We start from the raw sequence: 16931 nt of genomic DNA on the forward strand, positions 1-16931 counted from the left end.
TGCTTTCCAGTTGTTTACAGACCAGTAAGAGATTAGATGAGTACATAGCAATATAACTTATGGAAGAGCTACTGTATATATATTTCAAAAAATTAAAGGGAACACTCACAACACAATGTGACTCCAAGTCAATCACACTTCTGTGAAATCAGCCTGTCCAGTTAGGATCAACACTGATTGTGAATCAGTTTCAGCTGCTGTTGTGCAAATGGAACAGACAACAGGTGGAAATGAGAAGCAGTTATCAAGACAAGTCCTATAAAGGAGAGGTTCTGCAGGTGCTGACCACAGACCATTTCTCTGTTCTCATCCTTTCTGCCTGATGTTTTGCTCACTTTTGCCTTTTGTCAGTGCTCTCACCCCTAGAGGTAGCATGAGGCAGTGTCTACAACCCACACAAGTTGCTCAGGTAGTCCAGCTCATTCAGGATGGCACATCAATGAGAGCTGTGGCAAGAAGGTTTGCTGTGTCTGTCAGCGCAGTGTCCAGAGTATGGAGGAGATACCAGGAGACAGGCCAGTACACCAGGGGATGTGGCGCTGTAGGGAGGCCATACAGACATGTGGAGGCCACACACACTACTGAGCCTCATTTTGACTTGTCTTGAGGAATTTCCACTTAAGTTGGGTCAGCCTGTGAACAAACAAAAAATTAAAATGACCTGAAACACCCTCCACTAACATCTTACAAGTTCCTGAGATGTAAAGCCACAGGAGGCCTCCTGTCAATCCCATTGACCATTTCCCTTAGTGTTATAGAGTCGATGGCTTTAAGGGCTTTAACCATGTTAAAGTATTTCAAACATTTGCAATAATTAATGCAAAGTGAATGGAAGGGGTGTTAAGTTCTGCAGGCCAAGAGGCTTTTCTTTCTGCTCCCTCACGTGTGGATAAAAGTCCTGTTGACTGAACGAAAACAGTCAGACTCTATTGTTTTTCAGTGTGATTGGAGCTCAAGCAGATATATTAGCATTATAAGAGCATGCATTAAGAAGTCAAATCCAACAACAACAGCAGCAGTATCCTGATGTAAAGGTCGGAGCACCCATGTGCCAGGCAGGTTAAACAGGTGCACAGGGTTGGTTCAGGAAAAAACATAGAAAAGAAGGAAAAGGAAGGTGGAAGAGTATCAACATCCATGAGTACTTAAATCCTCCTGTGTAGGAACATATGGACACAAACAATCTTCTATTTTAACTCCAAATATTTGCACATTTGTAAAGATGTGCCCAGTATTAAAATGAAAATCATGTGTTGCTTGATTGATATATGCTTGACCCATTAGCAGAAGCATGCAGCCACAAGGTGGCAGGTTCTGTTATTAGGGCCCAATCCCCGAATGGTTTAAATGAGGACATGTGCTACATATTTTTATTGTGCTGCACTACCAAATATACATGTTTACAGAATTATAAGACCGGTCGTTTAACTTAATTGTAATGCTGAGTCATTCTTAATTAGTACTATAATTATTTTCTTTATTTTTACACACAGAAACGTGTGGCTTTGTTAACTTTGCTCTCAATAGTTTTATGGTCCACTAGCAAACTTTTACATGTATACAGAATCATACACATGACTGCACCATTACAATGACTGACTATTAACACAATCTCTACTTAGTTGCAGAGTAATATATTTCTTTCAATGTGACACACTTATTTTGTTTGAGAACTTATTTATCTGAACACATTCATCAAATAAATCTATAATGTTACAATTGTAGGTCTTTTAAATTTACTAAAGTACAACCTCACCTTGATAAGCCAATGTCGCCTCAAACATCTGACGCTGTTCACCATCTGCCACTATCCAGATTCACCTGCAGTGTCACCACGTCAACCACCAGAGGGCAGTTGCCATGCACGTTTAAAACAAATAAGTCCCAATTTACAGTATATAATTTATAGTATTCATATGCAATACAGACGTATATCCATTCAAATACAAATGTTCCAGGTTAGAGGTCACAGAGGTCCCGGCTGCAACACATAGTCCCTCTCTGTGTGTTGTTCATTCAGCTTGTCTTTATGTTTTAAAATACACCTTAGAACACCTTATGCACATCTTGCAGTACTGACTTAAACTTGGTGTAAATAAAAAAAAAATCATTCAGCATTGTATATTTTGGTATATCATATTTTGTATATCATGGTCTTCAATGGTCATTTTTTGTTCCTGTCCCTTTCAATATTCTAGAATGTCCAAATGTAACATTTGTTTGAGCACAAAAAAGTTGCTAGACATCACTGCGTCACTTTAATAATACTCTTGGTGATTTTCGATATTTAACACCTATTGATAAAACTGCACTCTGTTGCCTTTGGTTGTTCAGAAACCAGGAATGAATTCTAAATACTGCTGCATTTTCAAAGCTCCTGCTACATGTGTGCCTCCTGTGCTGTGTGCTGTCGTGCCAGCTCGCCCCCCTTTCACTTTGACTTCCTCCACTCTGCTGCTTTGCCTCCTTTCCTTTCACACAGAGAAAGAAATTTCCCCATTGTGGGACTAATAAAGGTTTGTTAATCTTTCTTAATCTTAAAATAGAAGGTATGCAAACATAGAATTAAACTCGATAAGCACCATGCATCCAGCCTATAATCCAACATCTGTAGAGAAGATTGAAGCAAGGCGTCTGGACTTGTAGAGTTTTCTAGAAGACGTTTCGCTGCTCATCCAAGCAGCTTCATCAGTTCTAACTGTTTGGTGGGGAAACATGGTTTATATGTGGTTACAGACCTAAGTGGGTGGGTCTGGGTAAAACTTTAAAAAAAACTTACAAACAATAGCACTAAATGTTTCCATACTTACCTGTGATGTTCTGGCTGACTGGGCTAGGTGTGTCTAACGACTGGCTAACGACTATGAAACTGCCGGAGGGGGACTGGTTGACAGCCCTTTGTTCTTACTGTGAGTATGTGCAAACTTCCTGGGAATGGATGGAATCACTGCATTGTATGTGGTAGAAAGATGATGTCTGAGGCCACCACCTCTGTTAAGGGAAGGTTTTTCCAGCTTAACATAGATGGCTTCCTTAACTCCTCTTTCATACCACCTTTCCTCCCTGTCTAAAATGTGAACGTTGTTGTCCTCAAAGGAGTGTCCTTTGTCTTTGAGGTGGAGGTGAACAGCTGAGTCTTGTCCTGAAGAGGTGGCTCTCCTGTGCCGAGCCATTCTTCTGTGGAGTGGTTGTTTGGTTTCTCCAATGTACAGATCAGAGCATTCCTCACTGCACTGGACTGCATATATCACATTGCTGTGTTTCTCCCTGGGAATCTTATCCTTCGGGTGAACCAGTCTCTGTCTCAGTGTTGTCATAGGTTTGAAATGGACCGGGATGTCATGGTTGTTGAAGATCCTGCGGAGTTTCTCTGATACTCCTGACACATATGGAATGGAGATGTTCTTTCTCCGCCTGGTGTTGTCCTTCTTCTTGTTGTTGGGGGGTCTTGTTTTTGTGGCTTTGATGAGTGCCCACTTCGGGTAGCCACATGTTTGCAGGGCCTTCCTGATGTGGTGTTGCTCCTTCTTCTTCCCCTCTGAGCTGGTGGGTACAGTTTGTGCTCTGTGCTGCAGGGTCCTGATGACTCCAAGTTTGTGTTCCAGTGGGTGGTGTGAATCAAACAACAGGTACTGGTCCGTGTGTGTGGGTTTCCTGTACACTTCCACATTGAGGCTCCTGTCTTCCTCAATATGTACTGTGCAGTCCAAGAAGGCCAGATTGTTGTCCTTGGTGTCCTCGCGAGTGAACTTGATGTTATTATCCACTGCGTTGATGTGTTCTGTGAACCGTTCCACTTCGTTAGTCTTGATTTTGACCCAGGTGTCATCCACATATCTAAACCAGTGGGTGGGGGTGGTTCCAGGATAGGAACTCAGGGCTCTTCTCTCCACTTCTTCCATGTAGAGGTTGGCCACAATAGGAGACACAGGTGATCCCATCGCACAGCCGTGCTTCTGTCTGTAAAAGTTCCCATTGTACTGGAAATAAGTGGTGGTCAGGCAGAGGTCCAGCAGGTCACAGATGTGGTCTGGCGTTAGGTTGGTTCTCTCCTTGAGTGTGCTGTCTTGTGTGAGGCAAGTCCTTACCATCTCTGTGGCTTCTGATGTAGGGATGCAGGTGAACAAGGAGGTGACATCAAATGAGACCATGGTGTCATCTGGGTCCATTTGGATCTTCTCCACCTTGTTCACAAAGTCCTGCGAGTTGTGAATGTGATGTGGTGTGTCACCTACCAGTGGTGTCAGGAGTTCAGCCAAGTGCTTAGCCACGTTGTATGTGACTGAGTTTGTGCTGCTGACGATGGGTCTGAGGGGGACTCCTTCCTTGTGTATCTTGGGGAGTCCATACAGGCGTGAAGTGGCTTCCCCCGGATACAGTCGAAAATAGAGCTTGCGGTTGATGATTTGGTCCTTCTCCAGTTTTTGTAGGTAGCTGACTAGTTTCTTCTTGTAGTTTCCGGTGGGGTCCCTCTTCAGTGTCTCATATGTGGCTGTGTCACTGAGGAGTTCTGTCACTTTGGCGTGGTAGTCCTGTGTGTTGAGCACCACTGTGCATCTTCCTTTGTCTGCTGATAAGATGGTGATGTCCCGGTCCTTTTGTAGTGTAATCAGGGCCTTCCTTTCATCACTGGAGAGGTTGGATGGCGGTGCTTTAGCAGTGGAGAGTGTGGCTGTGACCTTCAAGCGGAGTTGCTCAGCTTCTGTGTCTGTCAGGTTGTTGTTCTTGATGGCTGACTCTGTGGCTGTGATGAGGTCCACCACTGGAATCTGCTCTGGCGAGATGGCAAAGTTGAGTCCTTTGGCCAACACTTCTTTTTCCGGCTGGCTCAGTTGTCTGTCTGAAAGGTTCTTTACCCATTTGTCCTGGGTGTCCTGCTGTGGCAGTGAGTGGTCTTCCCTCCTCCATGTGTGAAGGTTAGCTGTATTTTTAACAGAGAAGACAGTTTTCAATTTATGGAATTTGCGTTTTTGTCGTTCCTTACCCCTGGTGTGCTGTGCCGTCTGGACTTTTTCAGTCAGTTTGATGACTTCATCCATGACTTCGCTGGGTAGGAGGGTGGCAAGCTGTGATCTTGTCTGCTCCGTGGTGACCATGAGAGTGTCTATGGTGAAGTTGATCTGTCTGATTCTTTCGTTGAGGAGTTGGTTCTGGGCTTTCTGCAGGATGGTGTCTGCTCTGTGGCCCTTGACAGTGGATCCGAGTCGTAGGCTGTTCGGGGTTAACTTTTCCTGTCTGCATCTCAGGCTGAAGCGTAGGTGGTTCCTGTAGTCTGCCAGTTTCCTAGAGGTCTTTTCATGTTCCCTCACCAATCGTAGGGTGTCCTTCCCAAAGTGATTGGCAACATGTTGATGAAGATTCTCAGTCATCCAGGTCATCATACGTAGAGAAGATTGAAGCAAGGCGTCTGGACTTGTAGAGTTTTCTAGAAGACGTTTCGCTGCTCATCCAAGCAGCTTCATCAGTTCTAACTGTTTGGTGGGGAAACATGGACCGGGAGTTTAAACTCCTGCGGAGTTTAAACTCCGCAGGATCTTCAACAACCATGACATCCCGGTCCATTTCAAACCTATGACAACACTGAGACAGAGACTGGTTCACCCGAAGGATAAGATTCCCAGGGAGAAACACAGCAATGTGATATATGCAGTCCAGTGCAGTGAGGAATGCTCTGATCTGTACATTGGAGAAACCAAACAACCACTCCACAGAAGAATGGCTCAGCACAGGAGAGCCACCTCTTCAGGACAAGACTCAGCTGTTCACCTCCACCTCAAAGACAAAGGACACTCCTTTGAGGACAACAACGTTCACATTTTAGACAGGGAGGAAAGGTGGTATGAAAGAGGAGTTAAGGAAGCCATCTATGTTAAGCTGGAAAAACCTTCCCTTAACAGAGGTGGTGGCCTCAGACATCATCTTTCTACCACATACAATGCAGTGATTCCATCCATTCCCAGGAAGTTTGCACATACTCACAGTAAGAACAAAGGGCTGTCAACCAGTCCCCCTCCGGCAGTTTCATAGTCGTTAGCCAGTCGTTAGACACACCTAGCCCAGTCAGCCAGAACATCACAGGTAAGTATGGAAACATTTAGTGCTATTGTTTGTAAGTTTTTTTTCTATGGTGAAGTTGATCTGTCTGATTCTTTCGTTGAGGAGTTGGTTCTGGGCTTTCTGCAGGATGGTGTCTGCTCTGTGGCCCTTGACAGTGGATCCGAGTCGTAGGCTGTTCGGGGTTAACTTTTCCTGTCTGCATCTCAGGCTGAAGCGTAGGTGGTTCCTGTAGTCTGCCAGTTTCCTAGAGGTCTTTTCATGTTCCCTCACCAATCGTAGGGTGTCCTTCCCAAAGTGATTGGCAACATGTTGATGAAGATTCTCAGTCATCCAGGTCATCATACGTAGAGAAGATTGAAGCAAGGCGTCTGGACTTGTAGAGTTTTCTAGAAGACGTTTCGCTGCTCATCCAAGCAGCTTCATCAGTTCTAACTGTTTGGTGGGGAAACATGGACCGGGATGCAGGATCTTCAACAACCATGACATCCCGGTCCATTTCAAACCTATGACAACACTGAGACAGAGACTGGTTCACCCGAAGGATAAGATTCCCAGGGAGAAACACAGCAATGTGATATATGCAGTCCAGTGCAGTGAGGAATGCTCTGATCTGTACATTGGAGAAACCAAACAACCACTCCACAGAAGAATGGCTCAGCACAGGAGAGCCACCTCTTCAGGACAAGACTCAGCTGTTCACCTCCACCTCAAAGACAAAGGACACTCCTTTGAGGACAACAACGTTCACATTTTAGACAGGGAGGAAAGGTGGTATGAAAGAGGAGTTAAGGAAGCCATCTATGTTAAGCTGGAAAAATCTTCCCTTAACAGAGGTGGTGGCCTCAGACATCATCTTTCTACCACATACAATGCAGTGATTCCATCCATTCCCAGGAAGTTTGCACATACTCACAGTAAGAACAAAGGGCTGTCAACCAGTCCCCCTCCGGCAGTTTCATAGTCGTTAGCCAGTCGTTAGACACACCTAGCCCAGTCAGCCAGAACATCACAGGTAAGTATGGAAACATTTAGTGCTATTGTTTGTAAGTTTTTTTAAAGTTTTACCCAGACCCACCCACTTAGGTCTGTAACCACATATAAACCATGTTTCCCCACCAAACAGTTAGAACTGATGAAGCTGCTTGGATGAGCAGCGAAACGTCTTCTAGAAAACTCTACAAGTCCAGACGCCTTGCTTCAATCTTCTCTACGTATGATGACCTGGATGACTGAGAATCTTCATCAACATCCAACATCTGATTTAGCCTATATGTAATACTAATTTTGGCGCATCCCTCAGCAAAAAGCCCTGCCTTTAACAGGCTTTATCAAAGGAGCTAGCACACTACAAATGTGGTACTATTAATTTTTTTTTTTGTGCATTATGTCAGGTGTACTTAACCACCCTTCCTGAGGACCCCTCTGTGGAAAAACGCTGTCACAGGGGAAAAGAAGATGCTTATTAGGGCCTGAGCACCATTCTGGATCAGCTGTAGCCTATTTAGAGAGTAATTTAGACATTCTGACAATAATGAGTTGTAGTAGTCCAGCCTAGACCTGACAAATGCACGGACCAGTTTGTCAGTATCACTGAGACAAGGTGCTCCTGGTGGTGAAAAAAGGTGGTTTTAGAGACCTGTTAAATGTGCGGGATAAATGACAGACCCTGGTCGAAGATACCTCTGAGGTTCCTCACAGTGATACAGGTGTAATGTTACTATAGACTATAGTTGACTCATATGCAGAGATGACACAAGCACACAAGAAACAAAGGATGGTTCACAGGCCAGGCACAGGTCCGAAAACACCATCTGAAAAAAGCCAGCAGTACAGACAGGGGCGAGAAGGCAAACAATTGAAATGAAGGTATACTGAAACTCATGACAATAATGGATGCTTAAATTGCCTGTCTGTTAATAATCTTTCTATCTGTTTTTACTCTGTATCATGTCCTCATTCACTGATCCAGACATGTTGGCCTTAATGTTTCTCCTACAATTTCTGTTCTCCCCTCATACAATTGAGGGGATGTGTACTCAGAGTTGTAGTCTGCAATCATGCCACCCATACTGGTCCTTTTAAAACTCAGACTGGTTCCTGCTGAAAACTGTAAGAGAAATATAACCTCTTGACATCATCAGTGGGACTATGAACAGTATGATGAGAAGTTTCAGTTTCTAACCCAAACACATCATGAGATATGAGCCGAAACAAAATTCTTCTAATTATAGCGCCACCTAGTAGTCATACTGCACCAATTTTGTTGTGACCCATAGTGAAGGGGTCAGGGGTTTTCTTACGTTCAACATTTTCCAAGATGGCAGAAAATCGAAGTAGGCGAAAATGATCTCATAGGGTGCATTGGAATTGGCTTGATCTAAGGATTCCAACAGTCCCAGTTCGGTCACACGGGTCAAAAGTTACAGACTTTATTATTGCACCTCCAACTCTGACCAGTTGATGGTGCTTGAGTTGGGTGGTGCTGATTTGAAACATTCAATTCAAAATCATAGGACTGTTTTGAATCAGAACGCTGTAAACTCAAGCTTTGCTGCTTGGCCACCAAAACTATTGAGGGTGAAATGAAGAAAAACCTCATCAGAGTTATGAAAGACAAATGGGAGTGTTTTAACTGGTATTGTTTTGGTTCTTCCAACAAAGCTGGTGTAACAAGTTCAGTTTAAACAGGTGCTTTGTTCCCATAGAGTCACCACCTTGTCTTTAAGCTTGGGTTCATTGTGTCTTCATATGTTTGGTTTTCCCTATATTTCAGGCTTCCTTTAATGCTAAGGCAGATACCTACCTCCCAAATTTGTATAAATTGCCTTGTTGTTTCTAGTGAGAATTAAAGCCAGTGAACTTTTGAAACAACTCAATGAAGAGTCCTTTAATAGCCCCAGCTGGCAGTCACTGTTTAAAGAGAAGTGGTGGATCAGGCTGTCATCATCTTGGCAAAAGCAGGTAAACAGGTGGAATGTGAGTGGAGGTGAGGCACTGTGTCACCAAGAACCTGTCAGTAATTGCGCCAACACCCATAATTATGCATTACTATAAGCCTTAGTGTAAACATGGAACATTAAGACAACGCCTTCCATCTGTTTTTTAAGAATGAGAAAAATGTAGAGGACAAAATGAAGAAAAACATGATCTGAGATCACTCAAGACAGCTGGAGCGTATTACATTTCTTTGTTTTCCCTAAACAATGCAGGTGTGGCCAGTTTTTGTTTGAACAGGTATTTGTTTCCACATACGTGCTTTAGAGACATTAATAACTTGGGTTCATTGTGTCTCACACAACAAACAAACATTTGCTTTGCTTGTATGAAGGTTCAAAGACCCCTCAAAATTTGCAAGATGTCTGAACTTTACGAATTTTAGTAGCAGTTTGGAGGAAATGAAAGAAGCTTGATTGAGCTCGATTGAGCTGGATAGAGCCAGATTAAGTGCGGATGCATGTGTGCAATAGCCAGATTTGAAAATAGGTCTGAATGTATCTAGTTTAAGAGCAATCTGGATTAAATTCCACTGATACCAAGCTGGGTTGACTTTCTCCAATCTGAACGAGGTCTAAAAGGCCCGGTTCACACTGGCGAAAGTCAATACAGCTAGAGTAGATTTGAATCCAGACAGCCTTTAAGCTGGATACTTTCAGACCTATTTTCAAATCTGGCTATCACACACACGTGTCCGCACTCAATCCAGCTTGTCCGTTCTTTCATTTTTTTCAGTTCAAAAAGCAGTTTATTCCTTTGTAGCCATGTCCAAAATAAACTCGGGGCAAAGCTAATGTTGTTCGACAGTTGTTTACATACGGCTTTTGTAGATGACCAGGACATTGTCCCCGTGAACTGGAAGTATGACGTCGCTAGCCGCATTTGCGTTCAGACCTGAGCCAAATTTAAGCCAATCCTGTTAGAAATAGCCGGATTGATTTTCCTAGTGTGAATGGGGTCTAAGGTGTCAAGTTTGAGTACGGAAAAAAGACTCCCTTGGAAATAATTTCTTTTACAACAAGATGAACCTCTCCTAAGGATTCAAGGTCCCAGAACACCACCTCTGACAACAAAAATTGTTGTTTGTTACACAGATGTATGTGTCTCTCATTTTGTTCAGGTTTCCAAGCTCCTCACAGTTGTCATTTCTGAGGAGGTCATAAGGGTTTATTGGAAGAACAGAGTGGACGAGAAGCTGAGAGAGGCTGACAGATGCCAAGCAGCGCTTTCATAGTTGGTGCCAGAGATATTGCTTCATAAGTGCAGTAATATATACAGCAGCTATTTCGATTGATTAAACTGATGTAAAGTATTGAATTTACGACTGATTAGATTACATTAATATATCATATCTGGATCTTTTCTCATATGTATGATGGAAGGGCCAGATTAAAAAAGCAAGGACCAGAAGGTAAGTCTATGGGTGCAGGTTACAGGTGCAGAAGTGACACATGCCGTACATTCCTTTTCCATCATGATAATAATTGTTGGGTGTGCCAACCAAAAGCATGCAATGACTGTGAAACTCTCCATTGGACCTTTAACTTTTAAAACCCAGAGAGCCAGTAAACAAAAGTGACAAACCCTCTTGGCAGTCACAGTTTAAAGAGAAGTGGTGGATCAGGCTGTCATCATCCTGGCAAAGGCAGGTAAACAGGTGGAATGTGAGTGGAGGTGAGGCACTGTGCCACCAAGAACCTGTCAGTCAGTACTGGCAACAGAGCCATCCTTTGATTGCTGTTGAAAATGTTGTAAATGATAGTTGATGGGAAGTTGTTTGTTTCATCCAAATGGAAATCCTTTACAGTATAATGTCCATAAGATATATATATATAAGTATATAAGTTTTATCTCTTCCATTTGTTATCCTGAAGAGTAAAAGAAGAGGTTATTTATATATTTTTTAATATGTAAGCACAAAAAAAAGACATGTTGTTGATTAATAAAATTGATTAAGATGGGTATTATAATACAAATAATGAGCAAATACACCAGAAAGATCCCTCATTTATTTGAGTTCAGTGTGTGTGTTTACTGAACAATACATCACCACAATAAAAATACTGATACAGTGTTTGCCATTTTGCCATATTGCAGTGGTTGTGTGAATTAAAAAAGGACTTCACATCAAGCTACTTTACGTAAACGTTTTATCAGAGCATGAGCATGTAATAAGTACATGACATTACCAGAGAGTATGGGACGTTTTTTCTACCATGAGGGCAGTGACCGATTTTGATAGGTGTGGCAAACACATAAAAGGGCTGGTGCCCTGATCAGCTGTGATAAACAAAGTGACATTTTACAGGATTACTTTAAGATACTTGTTTACCAGATCAGCTTTGAAAACCTCAAATGAAAATGGTGCGCTCTGCAGATATTAAATATTGGACCGAAGAGGAAGTATGTCAATTCCTAAAAGATGAAAAATGTGAACAGACAGGTTGTTTTTTTTTAATTCTGTAGATTAATTATCTGGCTACAATTAGCAAGTGTATTATTGGACTGCTATTAACTGTTTTCTTATTTACTCAGAAAAAAAGATCACTGGTGATCAGCTGCTGGATCTTAAAAAACTGAAGGAGACTGTCACAGAGTAAGTGTTGTCATTTCAATTGAAGGATGTAGTCTCTGTGCAACCACCTAATTAATTCTTTGTTATTCTCTTTTTATTTATTTAGTGGTGATTATAAAAAACTCTGCAAGGCCATCAAGAATCACATGGAAACCTATTGCAGCAAGGTTAGAATTCCAACTGCACATCACAATCTGTTTTCATAGCTTGAGAAGTAAACAGGACAAATAAGAGATAAACAACTGTCAAGTGTCAAAAAGTGAGTCTACAGAATCCCAGACAAACAGAAATATTTGTTTATGATTTTTGTGCCCAGGTAATCAATGATCCCATCCATGGTCATATGGAGTTACACCCACTTCTTGTCAAAATCATTGACACACCCCAGTTCCAGAGACTGCGAAACATCAAGCAGCTTGGAGGAGCTTATTTTGTTTACCCTGGAGCATCACACAACCGCTTCGAACACTCCATTGGGTACGTCTGCAGACAGACATGTCTGTGTGCTCATAGATTATCCAAATTAATGGAACAGTCTGTTGTACTAAAGATGCAAGTGAAATACCTTGTTGATTATCAGTGTATGTGTGTGTTTGTGTGTATTTGGTGATACAGGGTGGGTTACTTAGCTGGAGAGCTTGCAAAAGCTCTGAAGTCAAAGAAGCCAGAACCCAACATCACTGACACAGACATCCTCTGTGTGCAGATTGCTGGTCTTTGCCATGATCTGGGTAAGTGAATACACATCTATGCACTATGACATTCTTTATTCTTTTATGCACAGGGTGTGTTTTAATGTGAAAATGAAAGTAAGTAATATGGTAACTAAGCATCAAAGCCTGAAAACATGGACCTGAGAGATAACATACTTAACTTACGCTATGAAAGGTAAACAATCCCAGTCAATGGTACAGATAACAAATGAATGGCAATAATATCCAGCCAAATGTAGTAAAAATCTCTAAATGTAATGTCAGAAAACTGACAATATTTCTCTGTGTGTAGGACATGGGCCCTTTTCTCATCTGTATGATCAGATGTTTATTCCCAGAGCTGTTCCCAAAGCTGACCCAAAGTGGAAGGTAAGTAAAAAAATAATGAAGGTAGTCCAGCTTTTAGGGAAATGAGGTAATCAATAAACAAAACCTCTGCATAGTGCTTGCCATGAATGATTTCAACTGTTTACAACAAGGCACACACTAACACAGTAAACAGTCAGCACAGAATGAGAGGCACTCGGGCGAACTGCATACACTAATACACAGCATCATTTTTTAAAAGCTCCCAGTCCTCACGTCTCAGCATTCTGTCATGTTAAAGTAAAACTGGTCTTTTTTACTTGTGTCTCTGGCAGCACGAGAACGCCTCAGTACAAATGTTTGATCACATGGTGGAAACAAATAATCTGCAAAGCTCTATGGAGCTGTATGGATTGAACCTGCAAACGGACCTGAAGTTCATCAAAGAGATGATTGACCCTCCTAAGAAGACTGATCCAGAGCAGCGCAAGGATGAAGGTTCTCAGAAGACTGATCAAGAGGTGCTGCTATTGAATATTGTGAATATTGTGACATGAAGTGTCAGAATACATGTAATGCCATTACTCTGTTGTTATTTCCACAGCGGCGTTCTTTCCTCTATGAAATTGTGTCAAACCAGATAAATGGGATTGATGTGGACAAGTTTGACTACTTTGCCAGGTGAGGCTTGATTTACAGTACGTAGTTTTATTTACAGTGAGGAATTACAGGGGGGTACTTCCCTTGAATTATTACAGCATTCACTTTCTATAGGCTGTATATTCAGGGGTGTTTTGTTACTCTGCCCCATATTCTGTTCGGAACAAAAGACACAACTTAAGGAAGCAACACTGTGGCTCAGGCTGGTGTCAGCTCTTCACATTGATGTGAAGGGCTGTGCTACACATAAGTCTAAGCTGAAAAGGATTTAGAAGTGGAGTTACTCTGCCACTCACAAATGTTGTCGTTGCATCTCGTTTCAGGGACTGTCATCACCTCGGCATCAAGAACAACTTTGACCACATGCGATTCATCAAGTTTGCCAGAGTGTGTGAGAACCACATCTGCTCTAGAGACAAGGTGTTAACTCCTGCTTTTATCTACTGAGAAAGAACAAACTAAGTATGTATCCGAGTAGCCGTGACTAAATTCCATGCAATGCTCTCAACAGGAAGTGGTCAATCTGTACGACATGTTCGCCACGAGACATGCTCTCCACAGGCGAGCCTACCAGCACAAAGTAAACAAGAATATAGAGCTCATGTGAGTGCCAGTCCTGCCTGCTCTGCAGCATGTAGCAGGGTCTCAGCAAAATGTTCACCAAAGTTGTATGTTGTGTCTGTTTATCCAGGATCACAGATGCCTTCTTAAAAGCAGACAAACACATCCAGATTGAAGGTTCAGGAGGAAAGATGTTCAGTCTCTCTCAGGCCAAAGATGACATGGAGGCCTACACCAAGCTGACAGGTCAGAGGATGCAAACTATGTAGAGTTTTAAACCTGTCTTTAAAAACATGCATGTATCTATGCATGTCACGTTTTGGTAATCAAAATGGTATTGTCTTATATTGTATTATATTTATATATATATTATATATTTTATATGTCAATAATACACCCAGAGCTTTAGGAGTTGTACAAAATACATGTAAATTATTTTTTTAAATACATTCCACCTCTTAAAGTTTAATTTGAACTTCAAACCTGCTTTTAGCTTACTGTTAGTTATGTTTTGTGAGTCTTTGGTTTGTTTAAAATGTATTTTTCCACTATATTCCTGTTTTTGCTGTAGACCAAGTGATGGAACAAATACTCCACAGTTCCTCACCAGAAATGGAGGGTGCACGCTCTCTTCTTCAGCGGATCCTAACTCGAGACCTCTACTTTTTTGTGGGTGAAGCCAAGGTGTGTTTATGTGTCGTTATTACATTGTACTTGTGATGACTGACAATCCACATTGACCTTCCACAAGTAAACAATAAAAACATGTTTTTATTCTACTCCCACCCTTCTCTGTTCAAGAAAAAAGATGCCTCAGAATTTACAGAGGTAAGAATAAGTTAAGTATTAAAACCAAATAATAACAATAATGACACATGGTCTCCATTTGTCACTCAGGAGGAAATTGAAGGTTTAAAACAGAAACTGGCTGAACACACTGCAGAGAAAGACAACTTTGAAGTTGTTGTGAGTCTTCACTCAGAGTACCTTTAGCACATTTTCTGGGATTTGTTAATCATCATTTGATTGTTTTCTTTTAGCAATCCAAGTTTGACTATGGAAATGGCCAGAAGGACCCCATTGAGAATGCTTTCTTTTACAACAAGGGGGACCATTCAAGAGGATATAAGATTAGCAGAAACCAGGTCAGAACACCAGCAACAATAACCAAAAAATGTTTGTTATGAACATAAGACAGAAATAACACAAGATTGGTACTACCATAAATCAAATATATATGTGGCTCTCAATTGTTTCAGGTTTCCATGTACCTCCCATCTGTCTTCTCTGAGAACTTCATAAGGGTCTACTGGAAGAACAAAAAAGACCAGAGACGGTACCATAAAATACAGAAAGCTTTTCATGACTGGTGCAAGAACAAAGGCTTCATAGCTACGGTAATAAAATAAAGCATCAATTTCTTCAAACAACAATATACATTCTATCATTTGTAAATCATTTTTTAGCCTTTATATTGCACCATATGTGGCGCTAAAAAAACCTTATGCATGTATTTTCTCAAGTTGTTGTATGTTAAGTCCTTATGCCTGCTATGCTTTAGCAACAAACAAAAGGATGGAAACATGAGGAGGAAAAGAAGTTTAACTGTTGTCTATATTTAAATATAGGTTGGAGAAAGAGCACAACCAGAACAAGCCAGTGGAGGTGCCAGTGGAAATAATGCAGGTCCAAACTGAACGGAAAACACAACTACACAATGGATGTTGAATGCTCAGGTAGACTCTGGTTTCATAGGGCTCTCTTCACTAATATGTAATTCATTGAGATTTACTTCTGTGTAATGGTTTTATTTTATTTAGTAATTAGACTCTTTTTTGACACATTATTTGCATGCATGTGTGTTTCTATGATTGTCTCAACAGAGGTCAAACAGATCTGCACACTAAACTGACTAATGAGTCTGACATAAAACAACATTTAGTTTGTGATTTGGGTGTTTTATTTTGTTTTTTTATGGGATGTTTTTGTTGTTTTTCTTGCTAATCTGTTTTTAATGGATTTTTGATCAAGGTTTTAAAACTATTATTTTAGCATTTATAGGTTGAATGACTGCTTTTAAACTTTGGCATCATCATGAAATTAGATATAATTATTCAAGTAATCATTGACTCCTATTATGATAATATTATATTCACTGTTATCCATGTGTCTCAGTTGATATCTTTGTGCTTGTGGGTGTTTGTTGTATTTGTCTGTAGTAAGCCTACTAAAGATTAAAGTATACTCCTATTTAGATGTGAACTGAAGGTGTTGGGTTTATTTGAAATAAAGTTCAAAGTTACTTTATAATGTGAAAAGACTTACCATGCTGCACTCTGCCCCACTCTCTGTTGTTGCCTCCTCTACCATTACACACAAGGGATGAATGTCTGTTATTTTCATTTCAGACATGATAAAATCCGGATGATCTGGATTGTTTAAAACTCTTTTTATAAAACAAGTAATTAGAATTGCACCACCTTTGACACATCTTTATATGAATCTATGTGGTTTTTTTAGGCCCCCTGTAAACTCTGTAAATTACTACATACTACACACTCTAAGACTATGGGTAAATAATCCAACCTCTTTTTCTGTTCAAATACACTCACTATTAAGCGATCCCTTCTAACAGGTCAGCAGTTACCCCTTAAACTGATCCAAAGTTTGGCACATCAAAGGATATCATAAATATAATGGGGGAGCGTATTGTGGTGTCCTGTGGTAACTAGGGGCATCATAGGGTATCAGAAAGTGGCATTAACATTCCACCAAATACTGATTTCTAAATTCTTTCTGGACATTAATATGCATTCTAAAGTGTTTAAAAATAAATAAAGATTAGTTTAATTTGTAAATGCCTGAATACAAATGATCATAACCTATTTTGTACTATAATTGTCAGGGTTTCAGGTTTGAGCCAGGGCTTTTGTTTTGTGTTTTGGTTTTGCCTGTGTTATTTCCTGTTTTATTTTGGCATTTCCTGTTTTGTTGTTCACTGACTCTCCTCTCGTTGCAGGCGTCTTGACTTCCCCCTCCTTGTGTTCTCCCTCCTCCTCCCGGTG

At 41.1% G+C, this 16931-nt stretch overlaps 1 protein-coding gene across 1 annotated transcript; it reads left to right on the plus strand.

The window, feature by feature from the left end:
• The first annotated feature begins 11356 nt into the window (after nt 1-11356).
• Nucleotides 11357-16099, plus strand: LOC114438999 (deoxynucleoside triphosphate triphosphohydrolase SAMHD1-like). The gene is made up of 17 exons (XM_028410687.1): nt 11357-11494; nt 11587-11647; nt 11733-11793; nt 11943-12103; nt 12242-12357; nt 12632-12708; nt 12981-13166; nt 13250-13326; nt 13629-13725; nt 13817-13908; nt 13997-14112; nt 14438-14550; nt 14668-14694; nt 14764-14832; nt 14907-15011; nt 15126-15263; nt 15495-16099. Exons 1-17 carry the CDS (start codon nt 11407-11409, stop codon nt 15561-15563), a joined length of 1653 nt encoding a protein of 550 aa, XP_028266488.1. The 5' UTR covers nt 11357-11406; the 3' UTR covers nt 15564-16099.
• The last annotated feature ends 832 nt before the right edge of the window (nt 16100-16931 follow it).

Source organism: Parambassis ranga, chromosome 7 (assembly GCF_900634625.1).
Source record: "Parambassis ranga chromosome 7, fParRan2.1, whole genome shotgun sequence".
Lineage (NCBI taxonomy): Eukaryota > Metazoa > Chordata > Actinopteri > Ambassidae > Parambassis > Parambassis ranga.